Source organism: Betta splendens, chromosome 6, assembly GCF_900634795.4.
Source record: "Betta splendens chromosome 6, fBetSpl5.4, whole genome shotgun sequence".
NCBI lineage: Eukaryota > Metazoa > Chordata > Actinopteri > Anabantiformes > Osphronemidae > Betta > Betta splendens.
The window spans coordinates 11,257,179-11,276,887 of record NC_040886.2 but is presented as its reverse complement, the minus strand read 5'-3'; the positions used below and the strand labels follow the sequence as shown (position 1 = coordinate 11,276,887).

Genomic DNA, 19,709 nt, shown 5'->3' with positions numbered 1-19,709 from the left:
CACAAGCCTGCAATCTGAGCTCAGATCTGTGAGCTCTCCTCAAAAGGCTCGTCTGGAGAAGCGAGCGCTTCCACTGTGGGCTCGCTGCCATGTCAGTTATACAAGTCGAGGGTGCCGATTTGCCTCCTAATGTATGTTTCCTGGAAAAGCGTGGTCACACCCTTTTTTAACGGGCTAAGCTCTACTAATGTTTCATTTCTAGAGGGAAGAAACGAGCCAGGGGTTGCTATTAGTTAACTGCAGCCTAATGATGCTGAAAGCTGCGATTCGCACACTGTTTAAAACGCTGTTGCCTTAACCATCATAGTTAGTGGCCATTTGACTGAAGAATGACCTGAACTGCCACAGTAGAATACGTGTTGCATTGTAGTGAGTATATAAACAAACAGCATATACAATACAGTGATGAGTGTGTTGATTAAAGTATTACAAATTGTAAATACCCTGTTTGTTTTGGTTGTTGCAGGGGACGCTACAGCACCAACGCACCAGCCACTAACTGGACTAACAAGTGAAGACGCCTGGTCTTTTCTTTACCGCCCCATATAATGACTCCGTAACAGTTTTAGCCGAGGTAAGGCATGAAGGCAGACAGTAATTGTAAAGCCATGTGATCTGTTTGTAGAAGAGGAAGGAATGGCTGCAGTTGTCTGCTGCGAAAACATCCCGCTCGCCACGTAGCAGCCGTCATGTGCTGCACAGAAGCCTTTCTTTACTCAATTAGTGACTTAATGGGCGCCGACGGAGGGTTTGTCTTGTTGCCTGCGAGACGCGTCTGTGTTGTTGTGTTTTTTTTTTTTCTTCTTCTTCTCCCCCCTCTCGCGCCAGTCGAGGCTTCTCAACTTCAGACACCGCGAGGCACACGCGTGACCACCCTCTCTGGCGGTTTGGCCTCGGGGCAGGTGCTCCTGCGCCAGCTGTTGCCATGGAAAACGCACCAGCTTATAACATTTGCTTTGGGTGCGATGACAGCGGCGATCATCCAGCAGCTCTTGTCTTGCTAGTGTTTATCCTAATCCTAATAAGTTCATCTTTGTTCTTTGCCTGCTTTAATGTGTCGTGGTGTATTCGAGCCACATGCTAAGGCTGCACAGACGACTCAAGGGCTCTGTTTCCCCTGAATGTTGCACAAATTATCTCTTTTTTTCTCTTTTATATCTAACTACAGTGCCTGTTAATATTATCTTAAGTTATAAAGTATATAAAATAACTATTTACACAAATATAGCCTTCTTTCATCAGTGAATGTGAACTATGTGCTGCTGACACCTATCTGTTGTTTTGTTCATTCTTCAGGGACCGAGCTGGGAGCATGTGGCTCGAGGATTTCATTGTCATGTCTTTCTTTCTGTGCTGAGGTCCTACTGATCCACCTACAAAACATCCATCACCTGCTGTGACAGGTAGAGGTTACATGCATCATCATCAAGTGTATTTTGTTCCTATAACATGTCAGTAAATACTGATGGTTATAGTTCACGGTACCTCCTCATTGTGCTCTCGCAGTCGTGTTGTGTTGTGTTTACACCAGCATGTGTTTGTTTATATACAATAATAAAGCTGTGCGCATTTAGTTTTAATGTTGTTTTAACATTAAAATGTCAACATATTGTGTAGTATATAGTAAATAAAAATGAGTTTAAATACACTAAAACATTACAGTATAAAAGTGCAGCTTCATGTATAATATCATAATTAGCTCAAAGGCCATTCCAATTAATTATCAAGCTGCTGTTTACTCCTCAGACCGTATTTAAGAGCTTAGTCTGTCATGTCTTTTTCTAACCCACGGGTGCTATCACATGTCCACAAATCCCCTCTCAGTTTATTGTCAAGACTTGACTCTGGTGACATCATCCAGGGAGTATTGACTCTCACGCTGTTAGCTCTAAAAGCAGCTTGTGTGTGTCCTTATGTGACGATAAAGTAACCAAGATCCTGTGAATAAGTGATTTCTGTTTTTTTTAATGGCTTTTGCCCTTGAGGTCGTCTTCACACCAGGAAAATCTCCTCTGTCGTTCGGAGTCATCTCTGTGGCGACGGTCCACCTAAATCCCATTCACATTCCATTTACTTTTTATTCCCTCCATCAGTTCACAAGGACCATTAATCACATTGTGGCACTGGAAATCTCAAATGGCAGTATTTGCTATAATGTAATATGTTCCATTCACAAATGTTAAACCACCACTTAGGGAAGCACAGATGTAGTTGATGTCTATTTATGGACTGATGCTTTTCTTCATAGTAATAATAATTTTATCTCTGCAGACATGCGTTATTTTGATAAAAACATTAATGCTTGAGTGATTTTTCAGACTAAAGTGTTTACAGTAGGTTCAGTTCAAGCTGTGAAACTGGTGGTTGCTTTTATTTTAGTATGATATTAGCAGACCTTGATTTAAAGGAAGAATTACTGCATCAGGTTCACAACGGACACATTTTTCTCGGTCCTGTCGCTGATGGTGAAACTGCAGACGTGCTTCTGAAATAGTTAACATTTTCTTAAAATCACACTCACGCCGTGCTCATCGATTTCCCAGGTGGTACGGCGGCTCCATGCTTTCTTTGAATTGGCGGAATGAGGAGTTAAAGACTGCAGCTAAACCGCCAGGAAGCAGTAGCGAACAGGGATCTGCTCTCTGACTGACTCCAACCTGTCATAGGAGAGTTAATGCAGTTGAAACAACAGTTCCAGTGAAAAGCTGCTTTGGCCTAAACGTCTTTTCTCAATATAAGGAAAATCAATCAAACACAGCTTGTATGATGTTTTTAGTGTTTATTAGTGTGTGATGTGGCAGGTTAAACACTGGGCACAGTGCTACTTAAATGGATCCTTCAGGAACATTTTGTACAGTGAAACACCGCTTCTCTCACTGTATGTACAGTACAGTTACCTCTGCCGCATGGAAAACCTGTATTTCCAAAATGCCCAAGGTCTTGAAGACAAAGAGGGAACGGATGACGGCAAGCATTTCTTAACGGATCCAGTCAAGTCTGAAGGGTTTTCTATTCATGTGCAGCACACATTTAAAGTAACGTGACAGTTATGAAAGCTGGAGATGCAGGGTTTTCACATGGCAGCGGCGTCTGATGATAGTAAGACATATGTGATTCAAGTGCAAAGTCACGACTGTGTCATTATATCTGGAATTTCAGAAAACAAACCACACGATTTAACATTAAATAGCTGAAACAGTAACCTGAAGCTGATGTAATCTTCCCCTACATCCGCTTGTGTAGTTTGTACATGTCTCACACTGCTACCACATTACACCTTCAGTTACAGTAATTCAATACACCGTCTGCTGCCTCTGGGGCCACATGTGAGCCATGTCTGGCTCAGGGTTGAATGCTGCCACAGCTTTCTCTCTTGTGTCTTCTCCCAAACTTTTTCACTGTCTGAGTACATGAGGAAAAAAAAAAACGTGTGAGAGAGGCGAGTGGACGGCCCACTCTCCCTCTTTAGAAAGAAAAGGGAGGGCAGGTCACACTCAAAGAGAAACATCTCACAAGTGCCCAGTACAACTGCAGTCTTGTACCGGTCGCTGTACAGATCCACTGGGACAGATGGGTGTAAGCTGCTTTGCCGAAGGGCACTTCAGCAGTAGTTCCTGAAGGTTAGAGAGCACTTATCACACAATCCCCCTCACCCAGACTTTCCCAGCGAGTCCTTAAAGTTAAACTATTGACCCTCCGGCCATGTCTGCCTGACGTAATCCCCACGTACGCCCCAGCTACGCGGGCTACACACAACGCCACACATCTTTGCCGTTCACGCGCTCGTTTCTGTCCGCGCAACAGTTTTGAACAGGCAGTATTTACAGATACATTAGGAGCATGCTGGCAGTGGGCCTAAAGAGTGATCATTGAGACAAATTGATCTCTATCTGGTTAAATTGGCACCATAATCTATCATTGGCAAATTGAACACGCTAAGCTATCTGGGATCTATTGCCTGTTTAGATAGCTGCCCTCGGAGCGCGCAGACAGAGAGAAAGTCATCCACACGCTGAAGGAAGTCTTCAGAAATTAGCCTCCACCCAAACACGTATGATACACAGAGGCGCCTTCATGTTATACACGTCTGTCTCGCACTGTATCCACACGCTTCCCTGTAGGCCACAGACTACATGCGCGTGCATATAATCAGGCTGCTTACACACACCACAGCTACTTAGGGTGTTAATTGCAACAGTGGAATGCAGCTTCTTCGTAATTATGTCCTACGAAACCAAACAGACGGAACAGAATTTAAAGGACAAGTTATATTTTGGTAATTAAAGTTTGTAAAGGCCACGCTTAAGAATAAATTATTCAAGCATGATGAAGTGAAGTCCAATCAAAATAAACTATTCTCTAAGAATGTACAAGATGTTCCCTGGGTAATGTTTTCATATAATTTATATAAAAGACATTTAAGATAAACTACTTTTAGATGATGAATACTGTGTTTATGATATATTTTCTTAATAGTTCTTCCAAGGGTTCTCCTCATGGATGATCCTACAGTAACTTCTCCAAGCTTTAACTGTGTTATGGCCGCAAATATTTCCTCCCTAAATGTTACAAGAAAAAAAAATATACCCGTTTGACTAATTGCTGTAGCTTTTTTTTGTCTTTCAAGCAACAGTACAACTGCTGTAAACAGGCGAGAGACACAACCTTCACTGCAGAGTTAAAGGCTACTGATTGCCATTATGCAATGCATCAGATAAAAATGCCTCGACATATGGAGCACAACCACCATCAATCAGGAGATCTCTATCAAGCAAAAGAACAACAACAACAAACTGTTGGCGCCAGAGAGTTCTGTTTGGAAAGTAAAGTAGAAATGTTTGACTTTATGCTCCAAACATGTAACCTGTTGGCTAATTAAGAAGAATCCGTCATTTATTTTGTGTTTTAGAATCAATTCTTCTGTTAGCAATATTTCATGTAAATTTTCATTTGTCTTATGGCATTTGTAAGTGGGATAATTTAGCTTCTGTCCTGATTCTGCAGTCATCTAATTCAATCGGACTCTTGAAGATGATTAGCCTGGTTAACCTCTGCTCCTGCCCGGGTCTGGAGGGGTTAATCAGGCCGGGAACTTGGAGACCCGCGGGTCAGCGTCCCTCTATCTGCATGAAGGTGTTGGTGGAGGCGGAGATAAGACTCGGCTCAGGCTTTATTACAGCTTTCAGCGTTTTCTACACAGGTGTGAGCGGGGACCTCGACGGCTCTCATTAGATCACCAACCTCAACGCCAAAAGTCAGATTCGTGCGTGGAAGGTTTAACACGGACTCTCGCAGATAGTTGTGGGGTTTTGAGGTGCGAGCTGTTGATTTTTACCCTGCGTGGTTTTGGCGTGAAGGAATCAGGAAAAAAAAAGCAGCGTGTGCGCGTGTGACTTTAACCCGATGAATTGCAGCTTTTTCTTTGCGAGCCCGTAAATCTCAACTATTATGTGCTCTATATCGATTAATTTAACTGCACGTATCCCAATCATCACATCACCGCTCCCGTGTTCCAGATCGTGTGCTTTGTTTTACTAACAATAATAAAGTGATTTAGTCCCTTCTCCCAGCCGGAGCATGGGAAATCGTTAAAGATCCAGCTATTTGTGTGAGATCAGTAAATATTTAGCGCAGGCGACATCCTCTGTCTCGTCTTAATCGATACTGGTCCCCGTTGGGCAGCGCTATTGTTGTGTGCACGAGGGCTTGCTGGGCATATACTGCTTTTATCTTCTGCTTGGAGGGAGAACAAACTGCTAATCACACAGAGGAAACTTTTAAACCCGGGAAATAAAGACTACAGCACAAGAGTTTTGGAGGGTTTAATAGCAAATCAATTGTGTTGATGTGGAGACGTTTACGCGTAAAAAAAGGTGCTCAATTTTCCAACTCAGTGTGGATTTACGCGAGGTTAATTGAGGCTATTGTCATATGGGCTTTATTATTAGCTGCATGTTTTATAATTCTGGAGGTGTAGCTGTAAAAAAGACGTGGTTTCTTATTAATGGACTTGTAAACAAATAATAATAATGATATAATCTCTTATAATGGTAAATCTTGTTAAAATGATGGTAAATCTAATATTTTTTTTAATCTCAAATTGTTTTAATTTCAGCATCACACCTCTCATTGCGTCTTCACGTTCCACCCAACACACATTTTTTTAATATCCAGATTCTCCTGATGCATGATCGCCATACGTAAAGACAGGTGCCTAGTCCGACTTCACCCCCTCCCTCTCTCCTCGATATCCCACACAAAGCAGCGGCGTACGAGCGCGTGCTGGCCACGTTACTGTAGGAGAGAAAAGGCGCACAGGACCGCGCTGCTTGCTGTGAAGCCCACTTATCACTACTTCCAGACGCAGTCAAACGATATTCTGCTCGGACGACGCGTCAACTTGTATTTCCAGTTTCTCGCAGCAGCAACAACACATGACGTGAATCAGTTGCTTGTTTCGGCTCTCCAAAGTTTTTGCATGATCAGACACTGCAATAAACAGCGTGCTTTTTCGTGTTTGATCTCGCCCGTTGGAGAGGAAGCTTTGGCAGCTTCAGTCTGAGCTCTGTGTCGATAAAGAGAAGACTAAATATATTCTGAATAAGGGAGAAGATGCATCCCGCTACGGACGAATCAGCAGCATATGCATTTGGTAGGTTTGTTACTGAGAATGCAGCTTCCTGCCTCACTGTTGCTATTAAATAACTGCAGAAATGCTCATTTGCAAAGCAGCTGGGTTTGTTGGGAGCGTTATTTAAATTCACAATTAGATATTTAGCGAGAACGACTGACGGAGTCGCGCGTGTTCAATGCGCACAGGCGTTAAATGCTCTGTCTGCAGCAACTCGAGTCTTTTATTTCAACCAATAAACCTGCTCGCTCATTTAAGCAATATTTAATTTATAGCACGAAAATACAGCGGGAATTTTGCTCGTTTTTCTCTGCAAAGTGTGAGAAATGTATACTTACCATTTAAAGCGAAACTGGCTCCGCGACAACTCGATGCTTTGCGCAGTATTTATTTTTATTTACAGACTCTCCTTGTTGACGGGATCTGTAAATAAAACCGACAAAATAGTCATGTAGACAGACTCTAACCGGCTAATTTGTTTTAGAATACAGACATAATTGTTCTACCACCGCTGGGACAGGCTCGAGTGGCGAAAAAGTAAATCCAACTTTGGCATCTCTCAAAGCGTTGCCGTCCAAGTCATGTAAAACAGAATTTAAACAAACAGGCATCACTTAAAAATGCTGCTCGTTAGTTTGGTCGATGCGAGAGACGAGACTGAAGCGGTTTCCGTGTCGGATGGCTCCTCTAAATTGAATCTTGTTTGAAGCAAAAACAAATCATACGCTAGGGGGCACCCATATACTGTAATACATCCTGGGACAATGCTCGCTGCTCCTGCTGCTCTGCATGGACGGACACAGCTCAGGGTGTAGGACCATGTGTATGACTGCGGGAAGTTTGACTTTAAAGTTGGATGGTCCCCTATATGGTGCCCGTATATGCTCGTCTTTATGGATGTTTAAATATATGTCTTAAAGAAATGATTAACCACGTCTGTAACGACTCTGAACAGGCGTTGACCCTGCCTTACATTACGTTACGCCACCCTTTGCTTTGTTTTGCCATCATCACAAGCTGTAAATCACATTTATTATAGGGAAACACCTACAGGCATGATGCAGTATAATAATTACCACAAACAGCTATTACTGCGTGGCTTCTCAGAAAGTGACTCCGCTTTTATTAGCCCCTTAATGTAAAGCACACGTTGTTTGACATCCAGCACACATGTTTGAACGGAGCCCTGATTCCAGGCTATCGTCACTTGACGTTTTGACCACATACAGACAAATATCTGACTTCTTCTGATCCAGATTTGGCTGTGAGGATATTTATGACCAGGGGGGATTAGCAGGCTGCAGCGGGTGCCCAGATGATGTCAGTAGCCTATCATAACATTTTTATAAGAGGTGTGGATTGTGTTGAACGGTGCCTGGTGTGTGATGTTGTACATTAGCTCAGAGACATATAGGATCCAACAATGAATATGCAAATTATTGATGTTTTGTTCACCTGCTGACAGACTGTCGTCGTTTTCTGCTTTTGTTTTGCATAGATCTTCACGTGCTTCACCTTTAATTTGCTGCCATCCTATAAAATCTGGGTATCATTCTCCTTGTCTTTGAGCTTTATGTCTGTAATGTATAGTTTATTTAGACGCACATACTTAAATGAGCCAATAAAAAATGTCAGTTTTATTGTAGCGAGCACACATCATGTGCCGAAGCCGCAACTGTGTAAGGGACAAAGTCTCTGGATACCGGCGTTTCACATGCTTAGAGGAATAGCGGGTGTTCCGTAACGCAATATGAGGCAGAGAATCGAAACGGGATTATTTTATTCCGCTATGGATATGAGTGCAGCCTATAGACTGAGTGAGTAGAAACGATTCGTCTCTTTCCGAAAAAATTGTCTCTTTTTAGGACCAAGCGGCCCTCTCGACCTCCATGCTGGCTCTGGCAAGGTACCAAGTAGCACAAGTGCCGACTAGCCAATGGGGTTCAGGGGGAGGTCCCTGAGCTCTGACCAGTCAAACACACTCTCCTTCCTTATATGGCAGCCGATCTCCATGGTAACGTGTGCTAAGTTGCAGCAGTCGTGTCAAAGTTCACTATATAGAGAGCTCAGTGAGCTGATCAGAGAGAAAGCATTCTGCCAGCCCGGCTCCTACCAATCGCAAATCACTTCCTAACCTCCGCCTTTTTAACATATTTGATCACTTTGATTCTATGCTCCTTTTTCCTATTATTTTTCGGTGCACGGAGGAGGTTTGTAGGTTGCGATCCTTGTTTTTTTCTGTTTTTTTGTGTTAGTGCTTTCGCTTTTTTGTGGGGGGGGGGAGAAGAGAAGAGAGTTGTCTTCATATTCCAGGCTCTCGAAAAACATTGGCTTCAGCTGCGCGCTCGCTGGCGCTGCCTCACGAGAAGAAAAGGAAGAAGACGCGCACGTTTCCTTTTTTTCTACCCAGTTGGTGATTGTCTTCGAGACTTGTGCTGGAACTTGACAGTCGCTGCCTTCAGCGCGTGCTCGCCAATTGTTGTACGCTGCTCGCAGGCACGGCCGCACCGACCTGCTCCATCACTGCCCGCTCAGTCCACGCTACCTCGGCGTGCCGCGTCTGAAGACTCAGCCCGCCTCCCCCGTTGACGGCTGTGCTGGATGGCTGACTGCGAGCGCCCCTGGACTTGGCCTTTCAGCGCGAGGCAGCGACCCAGCTCGCCGTCGCGTCAGTTCTGAAAAAACGTGCTTCGCGGCGACCCCCCAACAGCAATAAATCGACAGTTTTCGGGAGCCCCACTTGCTTCAGCGCAGCCCAGACTTGACATCTTTGTGTGTCCGGCAGTTGGCCGCGTTTCCTCGAGACATTATCCACCGCGACACCAAAACGGCAGACAAAAAGTTTCTTTACGTTGACTGATAGATATGGCAATGGTAGTGTGGAGAGGCTCCCAGGACGATGTGGCTGACACCCAAGGCACCCTTTCCTCGCAGACCCAAGGAGGACTATCTCTACCCACTCCTCAACCAGGCCAGTTGAATCTGACAGCCTCTCAGGTCGCCCCTCCGACCCCTCAGACTCCCGTCCAAGGACCCCCGAACAACACGCAGTCCACGCCGACGAACCAGACGACGCAGCAGTCGGAGAAGCAGCCGCAGCACATCGAATGCGTGGTGTGCGGGGATAAGTCGAGCGGCAAACACTATGGCCAGTTTACCTGCGAGGGCTGCAAGAGCTTCTTCAAACGGAGCGTACGACGGAACCTCACTTACACATGCCGTGCCAACAGGAATTGTCCAATCGACCAGCACCACCGCAATCAGTGTCAGTACTGCCGCCTCAAAAAATGCCTTAAAGTCGGCATGAGACGGGAAGGTATTGGGACTTTTTGTTTTCCTATCCGTGTATGTGTTTGTGCGTTTCGTACTCCTCACACACACGCACCGTGTGAGACCGCGTGACGTCGCCCCCGTAGCCCGGTCTCTCTCCGGGCTGAGCGGCTGCAGCTCGCCGCGGAGCCGCTCGCTCTGAGCCGCGGTCGAGACGGGGCTCGTCGGATCTTCCCTCCTGAGCGTCGCGGTGTCTTATCCAGCTCTGGCGCATTGTATGTGTGCGTACAGCAAAAAAAAAAAAAAAAAAAAAAGAACCGAGCCCAGACCGAGCGACGGCCATTCGATCCGTATTTACACGAGTCCACGGGTATAAAGAAATGTCTGTATCGAATAGATGGTTGAGAACGGCCGCCTGCGCTATTGTGGCGAGTGTCGAATTAAGACATAGCGTGTTCAGGCTGCATCTCCACGTCTCCCCTGCCCGCGTGTTCCCTGTGCCTAAAACTGGACACCCGCGTAAATTATGCATAAAAAAGCCTCCGTGCAACCTCGAGATTTTATTTGAATATTAGTCGAAAATAGGCCTGCGTGTGTGTTAAAAGCAGATGAATTGCAAAGTAGGTTAAGGGTTAAACATGCAAGGTCTCCCTTGCCCTCTTTGTGTTCCTGCACAGCCAGCTCATGTTGCTGTTGCTGAATAACATCATTTTAAAGCAGGACATATGCGTGGCTTGCGTTGACCGCGTTGAACGCGCATCCGTGGCGTTTCAGGAGATGCTTCGTCTCGCTACTGTGTCATTATTGTGAATCCAAGCTGTCATTTTTAAACTGTGCAGTAACATATCGCGCGCGCGTGTGTGTGTGTGTGTGTGTGTGTGCGTGTGTGTGTTTAGATGTCACATATAGCCAGCATGCTGTGTGTCACTTCTCTGATTTATCGCCCAGGTTTTCTAAATATGTATTAATATTTGCCTGTCGCCCTCGTGGTTGTGTGATGACTTGTAGAATTCAGGCTTCAATATCTGTAGTTTCTCTTTTTACTGCAGCCGTGCAAAGGGGACGGGTGCCACCCACACAGCCACACCACGGTCAGTTCGCCTTGACAAATGGAGACCCACTCCACTGCCATTCCTACTTATCCGGATATATCTCTCTTCTGCTGAGAGCGGAGCCCTACCCAACGTCCCGGTATGGCAGTCAGTGCATGCAGCCCAACAACATAATGGGCATCGAGAACATTTGTGAACTAGCAGCCAGGATGCTCTTCAGTGCCGTGGAGTGGGCCAGGAATATTCCCTTCTTTCCAGACCTTCAGATAACCGACCAGGTGGCTCTGCTGAGGTTGACGTGGAGTGAGTTATTTGTGCTCAACGCCGCGCAGTGCTCCATGCCGCTGCATGTGGCTCCCCTCCTGGCGGCGGCTGGCCTTCACGCCTCCCCCATGTCCGCGGACAGAGTGGTGGCCTTTATGGACCACATTAGGATCTTCCAAGAACAAGTGGAAAAGCTCAAAGCTTTGCACGTTGACTCTGCCGAATATAGCTGCTTAAAGGCAATTGTGCTCTTCACCACAGGTAAGACAATAGGCTGGCACACTCCAAGTTCATGCCACTCACATGCACGCATGCACTGACACCAGCTAGATCGGCCCTGACCCACATACACGTGTGCTACAGGCTGTAGGCTGTTGCTTGTTATAGATTAACGTCTTGCTTAAACGTTTACCTCTAGGCCTCAGGCTACTAAATAAAATAAAAAAATCATTTGATTAATCAGTCACTTCATCAGGCACAAAGATGAGGCTGATCTGGAAATTGTGTCATGCCCAAGCAAGCTATTTTTAAATTAAAATGGCACAAAACAGGAAAGATATGCAGCCTGGCTGAAACATTAGGGAATTGGCTCAAGTTAAATAATACATACACGCAGTAATTGCCATAAGCATAAAAAAATCTACTTCTTAGAGCACTTTTATAGGATCTAATAGCTTGCCAATAAATTGCTACACTTTGATTTTTTTTCTCCACCATTTATCAGTGTGTGTGTACCCCACGTCTTGTTTGTAGGCAATGACAGATATAAATGATGTCAGGCTCCGAGGGGGAGGGGAATAGAAAAAGAAAGACAAGCCTAATGTCCCATTTGCACACAGTAAAAAGCAAAGCGCAGGTTTCAACGCTCACTTGTCATTTTGGGGAGGGGGGGGGGCAGAAATGTCCGGCGGGGGGGGGGGGGGGGGTACACACCCCGCATTTGCAAATATTCCAGGGTCCAGCAGTATAGTGTGATATTGAGCAGTGACAAGAGGGGCGGCTTTCATTTTTATTTGCAGGAATATTCCCTCCGCTTTGTAGGATTCAAGGCGTCTCTGGACCTGCTCCAGAACTAGGTCGTGACCCAAACTTCCCAGCCATTTTGTTACATTAGCTGCACCATTAAAAGGGGAAAAATACGTGTTGAGGAGATTTACAAGGTTTCAGCGCAGAGTGAATGCGTGTCTTTGAAATGATATCATACCTGCACGCCTTCATTCTCTGTATTTCATTTAGCTCGAGCAGCCCACTATTGTTCTGGTGGTGGTTTCTTAGTCCACTCTACAAAATAATCAAATTTCAGGTCAGCGAATTTTATTATTAAGCCTTTATACGGACACGATGGCTTAATTTGTCTCCTCCATACCTGAGTCCCGGAGGCTCGAACATGAGCTGTGTGTTGTAGTTTGGATGACACGCCTTTGCTACTTTTGTGGTTTGGTTGTTGTCATGCGTAAACTTTACAAACTTAACCAATGCGTGCACAAGCAATTTTTTTTGGCACATAATCAGCTGCCGCCCACGTGCAGTAGCATACTGTAGATAATGATTATGCGTTTCTGACGGTATAGTATGACGGCAACTCCGTAGGCTATGGGCCCTTTTTCCAAGTTAAATCTCTGCTCACTAAAGGTCAGTAGGTCTCCCTGTCTTTCCCTCTCTCCCTCCCCCTCCTCGCGTCCTCTCTCTGCCTCTGACTGTGAAAGACAGGCCACCTAAAACGCAGCCTCCACCTAGGAAGATGCATAATTTACTATAATTTTAAGTGGATTCGCCGAGAGAACGATTAAAACGGAATGCACTGAATTGAAAAACTGGGAAAAGCAAAGTTTCCATGTTCACAAGATTCATGACCATGGCAATTTTTTAATGTATTTATTTTTAAAATAATTATAATATAGTACATTTGTCAGTATACGATGTCGTCATGCCGATGAGCTATATTATACCTGTAGTGCGCCTATTACTCGTCTAGCGCACTGCTATTACTATGATTAGAAGTTTTCATACGTGCGCTGAGCGTATGTGCACGAGTTATTTAGCAAAACATACCTCGAGGCAAATAAAGCGCCATGTTTCATAAAATAAGATAAGAACGATTTCCTAAAATAATTGCTTTATAAAACCATGACAGGCTATCAATTTTCGCCAGGAAATCACCACAGTGGGGAAAAACTCCTGGTGAGAGAAACACTTTAGGTTACACTTTATTAATGTTTATTTGCTTTCCCCCCCCTCTCAGATGCTTGTGGCCTCTCAGATGTGGCCCATGTGGAAAGTTTGCAGGAGAAGTCCCAGTGCGCCCTGGAGGAATATGTCCGGAGCCAGTACCCCAACCAGCCAACACGGTTTGGGAAGTTGTTACTCCGCTTGCCTTCCCTCCGCACAGTCTCTTCCTCGGTCATAGAACAATTATTTTTCGTCCGATTGGTAGGTAAAACCCCAATTGAAACTCTCATCAGGGATATGTTGCTTTCGGGGAGCAGTTTTAACTGGCCGTACATGCCAATTCAGTAAACCAAGAAGGAGACGAACAAACAAAAGGTGGGGTTGGGGGGCTGCGAGACTACAATGATAATAGCTGCTTATGTGGAAGGAATAAAAAAGCAACCGGCTGTTACACGGGGCTGGCTTTCATGAAGAAAGACATTGACGTAAATGACTGTGAATCCCCCCCCCCCTACTCCAAAAAAAAAAAGACATCCACTGAACTTTCAAAATGGCAGATACATGCTCCCAGTGTTCACGCAGAACTACCTGCTTCGATTCATTTTTTTTAATGAAAGAAGAAAAATGAGAAAAAAATGAAAAGGGATTTTGTTGATCCTCATAAGGAAAATTTAAGTATTAAGTGCATTAAAAATGATAATTTGGGTAAAAAGAAAAAAAAAACTGGAGAAAGGGAAAATACGAAAACGTGAATTTTCTTTTCTCAAATGACTTGTCCTGTGTCCATGTATAGCTGTGTTTTGTACTTTCTTTGTTCCTCCTTTCTGGTTCCAAACCGGCCTATGTGATTTCTGTAGTACAGGTGGTGTTATTTTCTAAGACAATGATTTATTTTGAAAAAGGTGAAATAATGGAAAAAAAAAGTTCTAAAAAGAATTAAAACCACAGCAATAGGACTATAGGCTTATAATAGGCTTAATGCTGCAAGCGCACTTATTCTTAGGATGACCAATACCATCTGGGGAAAAGAAAGGCTTTTGGAGTTTATGTTCAACTTTATGACCCAGCAGAAATATTTTACTCTTTTATTAACATGAAGTTACAGGATCTGCTTTTATTTTTACTTGCTGCTTTCAAGTAAGGCCACATGAACTCTCATAGTTGAAGATTTCGTATTTTGACTTGAGGAATTTACACAATTAAATGTAGTTGGCGAATGATCTCAAATGAATATTTAGCATCAGTCCCCCAGTTGGATCAGTTTTAAAAATCCTACAAGTTGCATAGATGTCCTGCATCAAACAGGTCGCTCTGAATGCATTAGAGTGCATTTAGTGGCTCAAGCTACACTGTAAGCATAACTCAGTTGTAAAAATCTAGAAAGGTCAAGGGTCATAAAAGTTTGAAGCCTAGGCAGAGTAGTGTTTAATGGCAGTATTATTAAGGCGTCCCTGAAATGTCACCCTTTATTCACTTCAAGCATTAAGTGCCTGACAAGCATGATGTGATTTCTTATCAAAACGTTGTTAAAGTAGGCCTGCAACATTTTGGGGGAACACAATTAAGATTTGAAACTTCAGTCGTGTGTTTCACTGGAAACACTGATTAGAGGCAGTATTCTTGTAAATATAGGTCAATTCATTTCAACGAGTTTTTCCTTTATACAAAGTATATGTGATTAAGAAAATCTGTGGTTGCCATTTTTTTTCTCGGTAATACAACGTCTTCAAAATTGAGTGGCAGACTTAGCTAGTAGCACTGAAAGTTATGTTTTTAATGTATATACATACTACAAATGTTTTCTTTTTCATGTATATTTAGACTGTGAATGCATGGCCACAGGTCGCTAACCTATTTTACCTTTGATATATAAATGTAAATGTTTTCTCTCTCTTCTTTTTTGACTGTATAGATATAATCTGTGCATTCAGTACACTAGCCCTTGTATTTAAAGAAACAAAAAAGAAAAGACACGACGTTCATTATTAGGCTACAGACTTAAACAGGGTGAGCAGGTTTGGAGAAGGAGCTGATATTTTAACTTTAGTGTCACTGCTCCTTTGGTCTTTGACAGGTGCCGTAGTGTGCTTGAGCGTGCGCGCGCACGCCAGAGAGAGCAAGCGAGAGAGTGTGTGCGCGCGCGTGCGTGCGTGTGTGTATGTTTGTATTTGGAGGCTACCAATTTTGTCCTTGTTTTGAGGTTTTTCTTCCACACACACAAAAACACCATGTTGTGGTTGAATTAAAAGGGATCACTGATTGAACACTGATCTGTGGCTGTGCGTAGCCACATATGGACCAGAGAATGATACATGATTGTAATTATGAACAGTTTAAACTGACCCACGTTTTTATATAAATATATAAAAATATATGACTGCAGGGTATTGATAACGTATAGATACTTTTTTTATGATTATTATTATTATTATTATTATTAATTGCAAGTGATATATGTGAGTGTGTGTGAAAGTTTATAGTTGAACACAATTCTTGTTTGTTTGTGTTAGCTTATTGTAAACAAGCATTCTGCTGTAAATTTGTTCTTGGTATTAAATTATAATTTATGAATTTGAAAACACCAGCTTTTCATGTTGTTTTACTTTCCCCTTACGTACGTGTGAACCTGCCGGTTGTGCGCGTGCGTGCGTGCGTGTGGCGTGTGTGGTCGACCGGAGGGGAGGGAAGTGGGGCGGCGGGTGTGTGTGTTGGGGGGGGGGGAGAGACTGGAGTCAATTTGCTGTGGCAGGATGTCGCCCTTTTGGCCTATGAAAGTGATTAATGAATTACAAAATAATTAATCAATCAGCCAACAGGCTCGATCAGCACCTTCATCTTACGGCTCTTTCTCATATTCAAAAAAATGCCCGTCTGCACAGACCTGTTTGGAAAATAATGGGTTGAAGGTTGTTGTGTGCTAAACTTGAGCAGTAGGATACAACAGTGGTAATAAGGCGCCTCGCCTCATCGATAATAACGTTTCATAACTGCAGACCCACCTCGCACGGGACAGCGACTGGGCAGGAAATACCCCACTCAGCTTCTCCGCGGCTTTATTTGCGGAATGTGGTTTCACCTTTGGGCGCTCGCATAAATATTAATGACGTGAAGTCATATAAATATATACGTTATAAATATTATCATCCAAATAATGTAAGTTAGACTGAAGGAAGGGAAAAGTAATCTAATTGCTTTCTGTTCATATTCGTGACAGTTCTTTGCGTCATCACCGTCCAGGTTCTGCATCTTTAACAGTACTGGAAGTCGCGATGTAACGTGTTTCAACTTTTCGTCTGTCCATACACACATTTATACGGTGGAAATTCACTGAGTGGACGTGGTGGCTTTTTAGCGCCCGCGCTGTTGTGATGCTGTAAACCTTTGGCCTATCAGTAATTATTAGTCGTATTGGCTTATTTCAGAGTTAGGCCGGAAATAGAATTAGCCTTGTTGCGTAGAGCCTTGATCAGGAGGGGAATGGAAGCCAACTTCACCACGGTCACTGCTGCTGCTGCTGCTGTTGGTATATGAGTGTGTGTGTGTGTGTGTGTGTGTGTGAGAGCGAGGCTGAGAGTGGTTTTGTTGATGTTGATAATGATGAAAATGATGATTATGATGTGATGCTGATGGTCTTTTGTCCTCGGCTCCTTGCTGAAAGCGCTATTTATCCATACAGCGAGGCTCTCGCTGCTTGTCTAACCAAACTGTCTGTGAGGTATATCAGACGCTGGGGCCACGTTGGTAATTAAAGGTGGACATCAGCCCGCACACTTTGGCCAGTACAATTTAATACTGCACATCCATGAGTAACTAAACAAATAAATACCAGCCCAGGCCACACAGCACCTCCTTCAGCGCACGGGGGCATCGAATCCTCCCAAGCAGCGCTGAATCATAAGAGCAGTTGCAGGATGGGTTTGCAAGGGTCGGATCTCGACATTGACCGAGCTGATTTCAGTTGACAGAGCGTGATGTATATGCTGCACTCCATAATTTGTACTTCTGCTCATCTATTAGCAGTGTACAAAAAACTAATGAGGTGTAGCTCGCGGGGACGTCACTTGTATTTACGTCTGGCGTGACGTGGGAACTTTTTGACACACGAGCTGGTCGGCTCCGTACCACTAAGGCAAACAAACAGTCCTACGGGCTGCGGGGCCGAGGCGCCGCCGCCGCCGCCGCCGCCGCACTGCCTGCGCTCGTGGTCGACGTCTGTGGGGGTTTACGCGCCGAGGCTGAGAACTTCCACGGGCTCGCAGGCGATTAGTGGGGCGAATTGTTTATTAAGATAAGGATATGGTTTGCACTCTCTGTCGTTTTCACACATATGCATGCACGCCCGCACAGTTAAGCGACAGATATGCGCGTTATTTGCATCTTGCCACTATCACACTGACAAATTAGCCCAGGCAACATGCGTTTTATTGTGTATGTAAATTTATATATAGGCTGAGGCAACGCGGCACATAAGTCAAATGCTTAGCAAGAAAGGGGCTCCTGTTTTCGTGTTAACACAGTGGCTTAAAAATTATTAATATTATTATTATTATTATTAATATTATTATTATTATGGTTAAAGTTTAATTAATGCTATAAGTCCTGCTATATTGTCCTTTTACTTCTCTAGTTTCATAATTTATTATTTTATTTTTTTATTCTTACACTTTTATCTGCCCTATGAAAATAAATTGCCTTTCACATCCACTTAGTGCACCAGGCTTCGTTGCATTCTGCCCATAAATGTAATAAAATTGTGCCATCTACCCGCTGTCCCTGGAACTGTAGCTTTCCCCCAGACCTCTCGGAGACCTCGGCTCCCTTTAACACAAAGGGAGCAGCGAGCGGCGCCGCACGCGCAGGCGCCTCCTCGCACATATCCACGACAGCAGCTGCCGACTGCTATTAGGCGGTAACTTTACAAGTAACGTGTGTTTTAAGCACCTGTCATCCACTCTGTATCCCACTGCGTCCGTCTGTGTGAATGGAGGAGGCAGCACGCGGCCGCTGGACAGCTCTTCCTGCAGGAGAGTGCAAATGCAAAGCTGGGGATTTTTAACACGATCAGAATGAGCGAGGAATGAGGCGAGAGGCTCGAATTAAAATGAAATAACTTTAGTGGGTAACTTTGTCTGATACATGGACGAGTATCATGTGTCAACGTGTGTCACCGGTGTAATTTATGACGCTGCTCCCACATTTTTTTTTATAATTGTTGACAGCATCGGCGCGTTTCTGCCCGCAGCTATTCGGTTTTAATCTGGTTTGGACGCTGTAGTAGACGAAATTTTATTTTATCCTCTGCTTTCGACCTCTGGAGAATAAAGACGTGTCTGCGCCACGACGTCCAGTTATGAATCCCTTCGACGTTCTCACCCCTAATAAACAGGAACGTCACAGGACTGGATTTGGTCTATTTACCAAACCATTCTTCTTCGTGGAGTTTTCATTTGTGTTTAGCGAGAAATAAGAAACTCGAAAGAAGAAAAAGAAGAAGAAATAATGTAGAATGAAGGGCCAATCAACACTTGCATGGCAAAGTTCATTTGAAAAAAAAAAAAAAAAACACTGCCAGACTTTCAAAAGGGGCGCAGCGCTTTGTGGCGATATAAATAGAGGAGATAAAGACAACTGCAGCTGATGTAGACCAAGAGTGTGAATATACCCCATGTTGAATTTCGCCCCGTTTTGAGGAGGCTATTTCAGCTTTCTTTCAAGCCCTGCGCGCGCACAGTGCGCCCGCCTCGGTGCTGGTGGAGCAGCCTTTATTTTGAGTATTGCATCTCGAATTAATCAAAACGCAAACAGGACGATTAAGTCACCACGCACGGCTGTTGCTATCAATTATACAAAATATAAAGACTCGCGGCCATAAGGGGACTAAACTCTCAATGGAAAGCGACGAGTGAGGTGGGAAGAAAATAACAGGGCGGCGAGCGCTTAAGAGCTGAGACGCTGCACCCTTTAAAACATTCAGTTTGATTTGTCTTAATACACACGATCACACACAGCGAGGAGGACCGAGATGAGCGGTGAGCCAGAGGGAGGATTCGAAGAGACCGCAAACACTCTCCTGGATATTAGCAGCACCTCAGTCTTCCAAAACCCCAACGCATTATTTCATCAGAACTACTTCGTAGGTATTGATCGATATAGGCCTACATCTTGTATTGATTTGTTACTCGGGGTACATAGATACTTTATTAAGATCCCCATTAGGCGCACCGCAGCGGTTGTCAGTCTTCCAGGGGTCGCAGCATTAACGTTACAGCCTCGTCACTCTCCACTAGTTTGGAGACGGCGCTTGAATCGGACTGCGGCCCGGC

General features: G+C 44.3%; 1 protein-coding gene and 2 long non-coding RNA genes across 5 annotated transcripts in view; 2 read left to right on the top strand and 1 right to left on the bottom strand.

Moving 5' to 3' along the window:
* Positions 1-2,676, top strand: part of LOC114856888 (uncharacterized) — a 95,598-nt gene extending 92,922 nt beyond the window's left edge. The window contains exons 6-8 of the long non-coding RNA XR_008694917.1: positions 467-574; positions 1,297-1,403; positions 2,544-2,676. This is a non-coding gene — a long non-coding RNA (uncharacterized LOC114856888). The remainder of the gene's footprint in view (positions 1-466; positions 575-1,296; positions 1,404-2,543) is intronic.
* Positions 2,677-2,759: 83 nt separating this feature from the next.
* LOC114856887 (uncharacterized) lies at positions 2,760-7,380 on the bottom strand. Its single transcript, XR_003786143.3, has 2 exons — positions 6,970-7,380; positions 2,760-3,402 (listed from the first exon to the last, which is right to left on the bottom strand). It is a non-coding gene; the product is annotated as an uncharacterized LOC114856887 (long non-coding RNA).
* nr2f2 (nuclear receptor subfamily 2, group F, member 2) lies at positions 5,230-15,967 on the top strand. Of its 3 annotated transcripts, none has more exons than XM_029152741.3 (3): positions 5,230-6,652; positions 10,951-11,478; positions 13,460-15,967. In XM_029152741.3, the coding sequence occupies exons 1-3, from the start codon at positions 6,613-6,615 to the stop codon at positions 13,732-13,734; spliced, it is 843 nt and encodes a 280-aa protein (XP_029008574.1). In that variant the 5' UTR covers positions 5,230-6,612; the 3' UTR covers positions 13,735-15,967. The 3 variants fall into 3 exon arrangements, with proteins under 3 accessions (XP_029008574.1, XP_029008572.1, XP_029008573.1); XM_029152739.3 differs by lacking the exon at positions 5,230-6,652 and adding an exon at positions 8,351-9,947 and having other exon boundaries at positions 10,933-11,478; XM_029152740.3 differs by lacking the exon at positions 5,230-6,652 and adding an exon at positions 8,474-9,947.
* The last annotated feature ends 3,742 nt before the right edge of the window (positions 15,968-19,709 follow it).

Bases quoted from the DNA above. Each gene is read 5' to 3' on its own strand.
- nr2f2 (XM_029152739.3), top strand. From the start codon at position 9,497: ATGGCAATGGTAGTGTGGAGAGGCTCCCAGGACGATGTGGCTGACACC. The intron at 9,948-10,932 runs GTATTGGGACTT...CAATATCTGTAG, and splicing joins AGTCGGCATGAGACGGGAAG to TTTCTCTTTTTACTGCAGCC. The intron at 11,479-13,459 runs GTAAGACAATAG...CCCCCCTCTCAG, and splicing joins AATTGTGCTCTTCACCACAG to ATGCTTGTGGCCTCTCAGAT.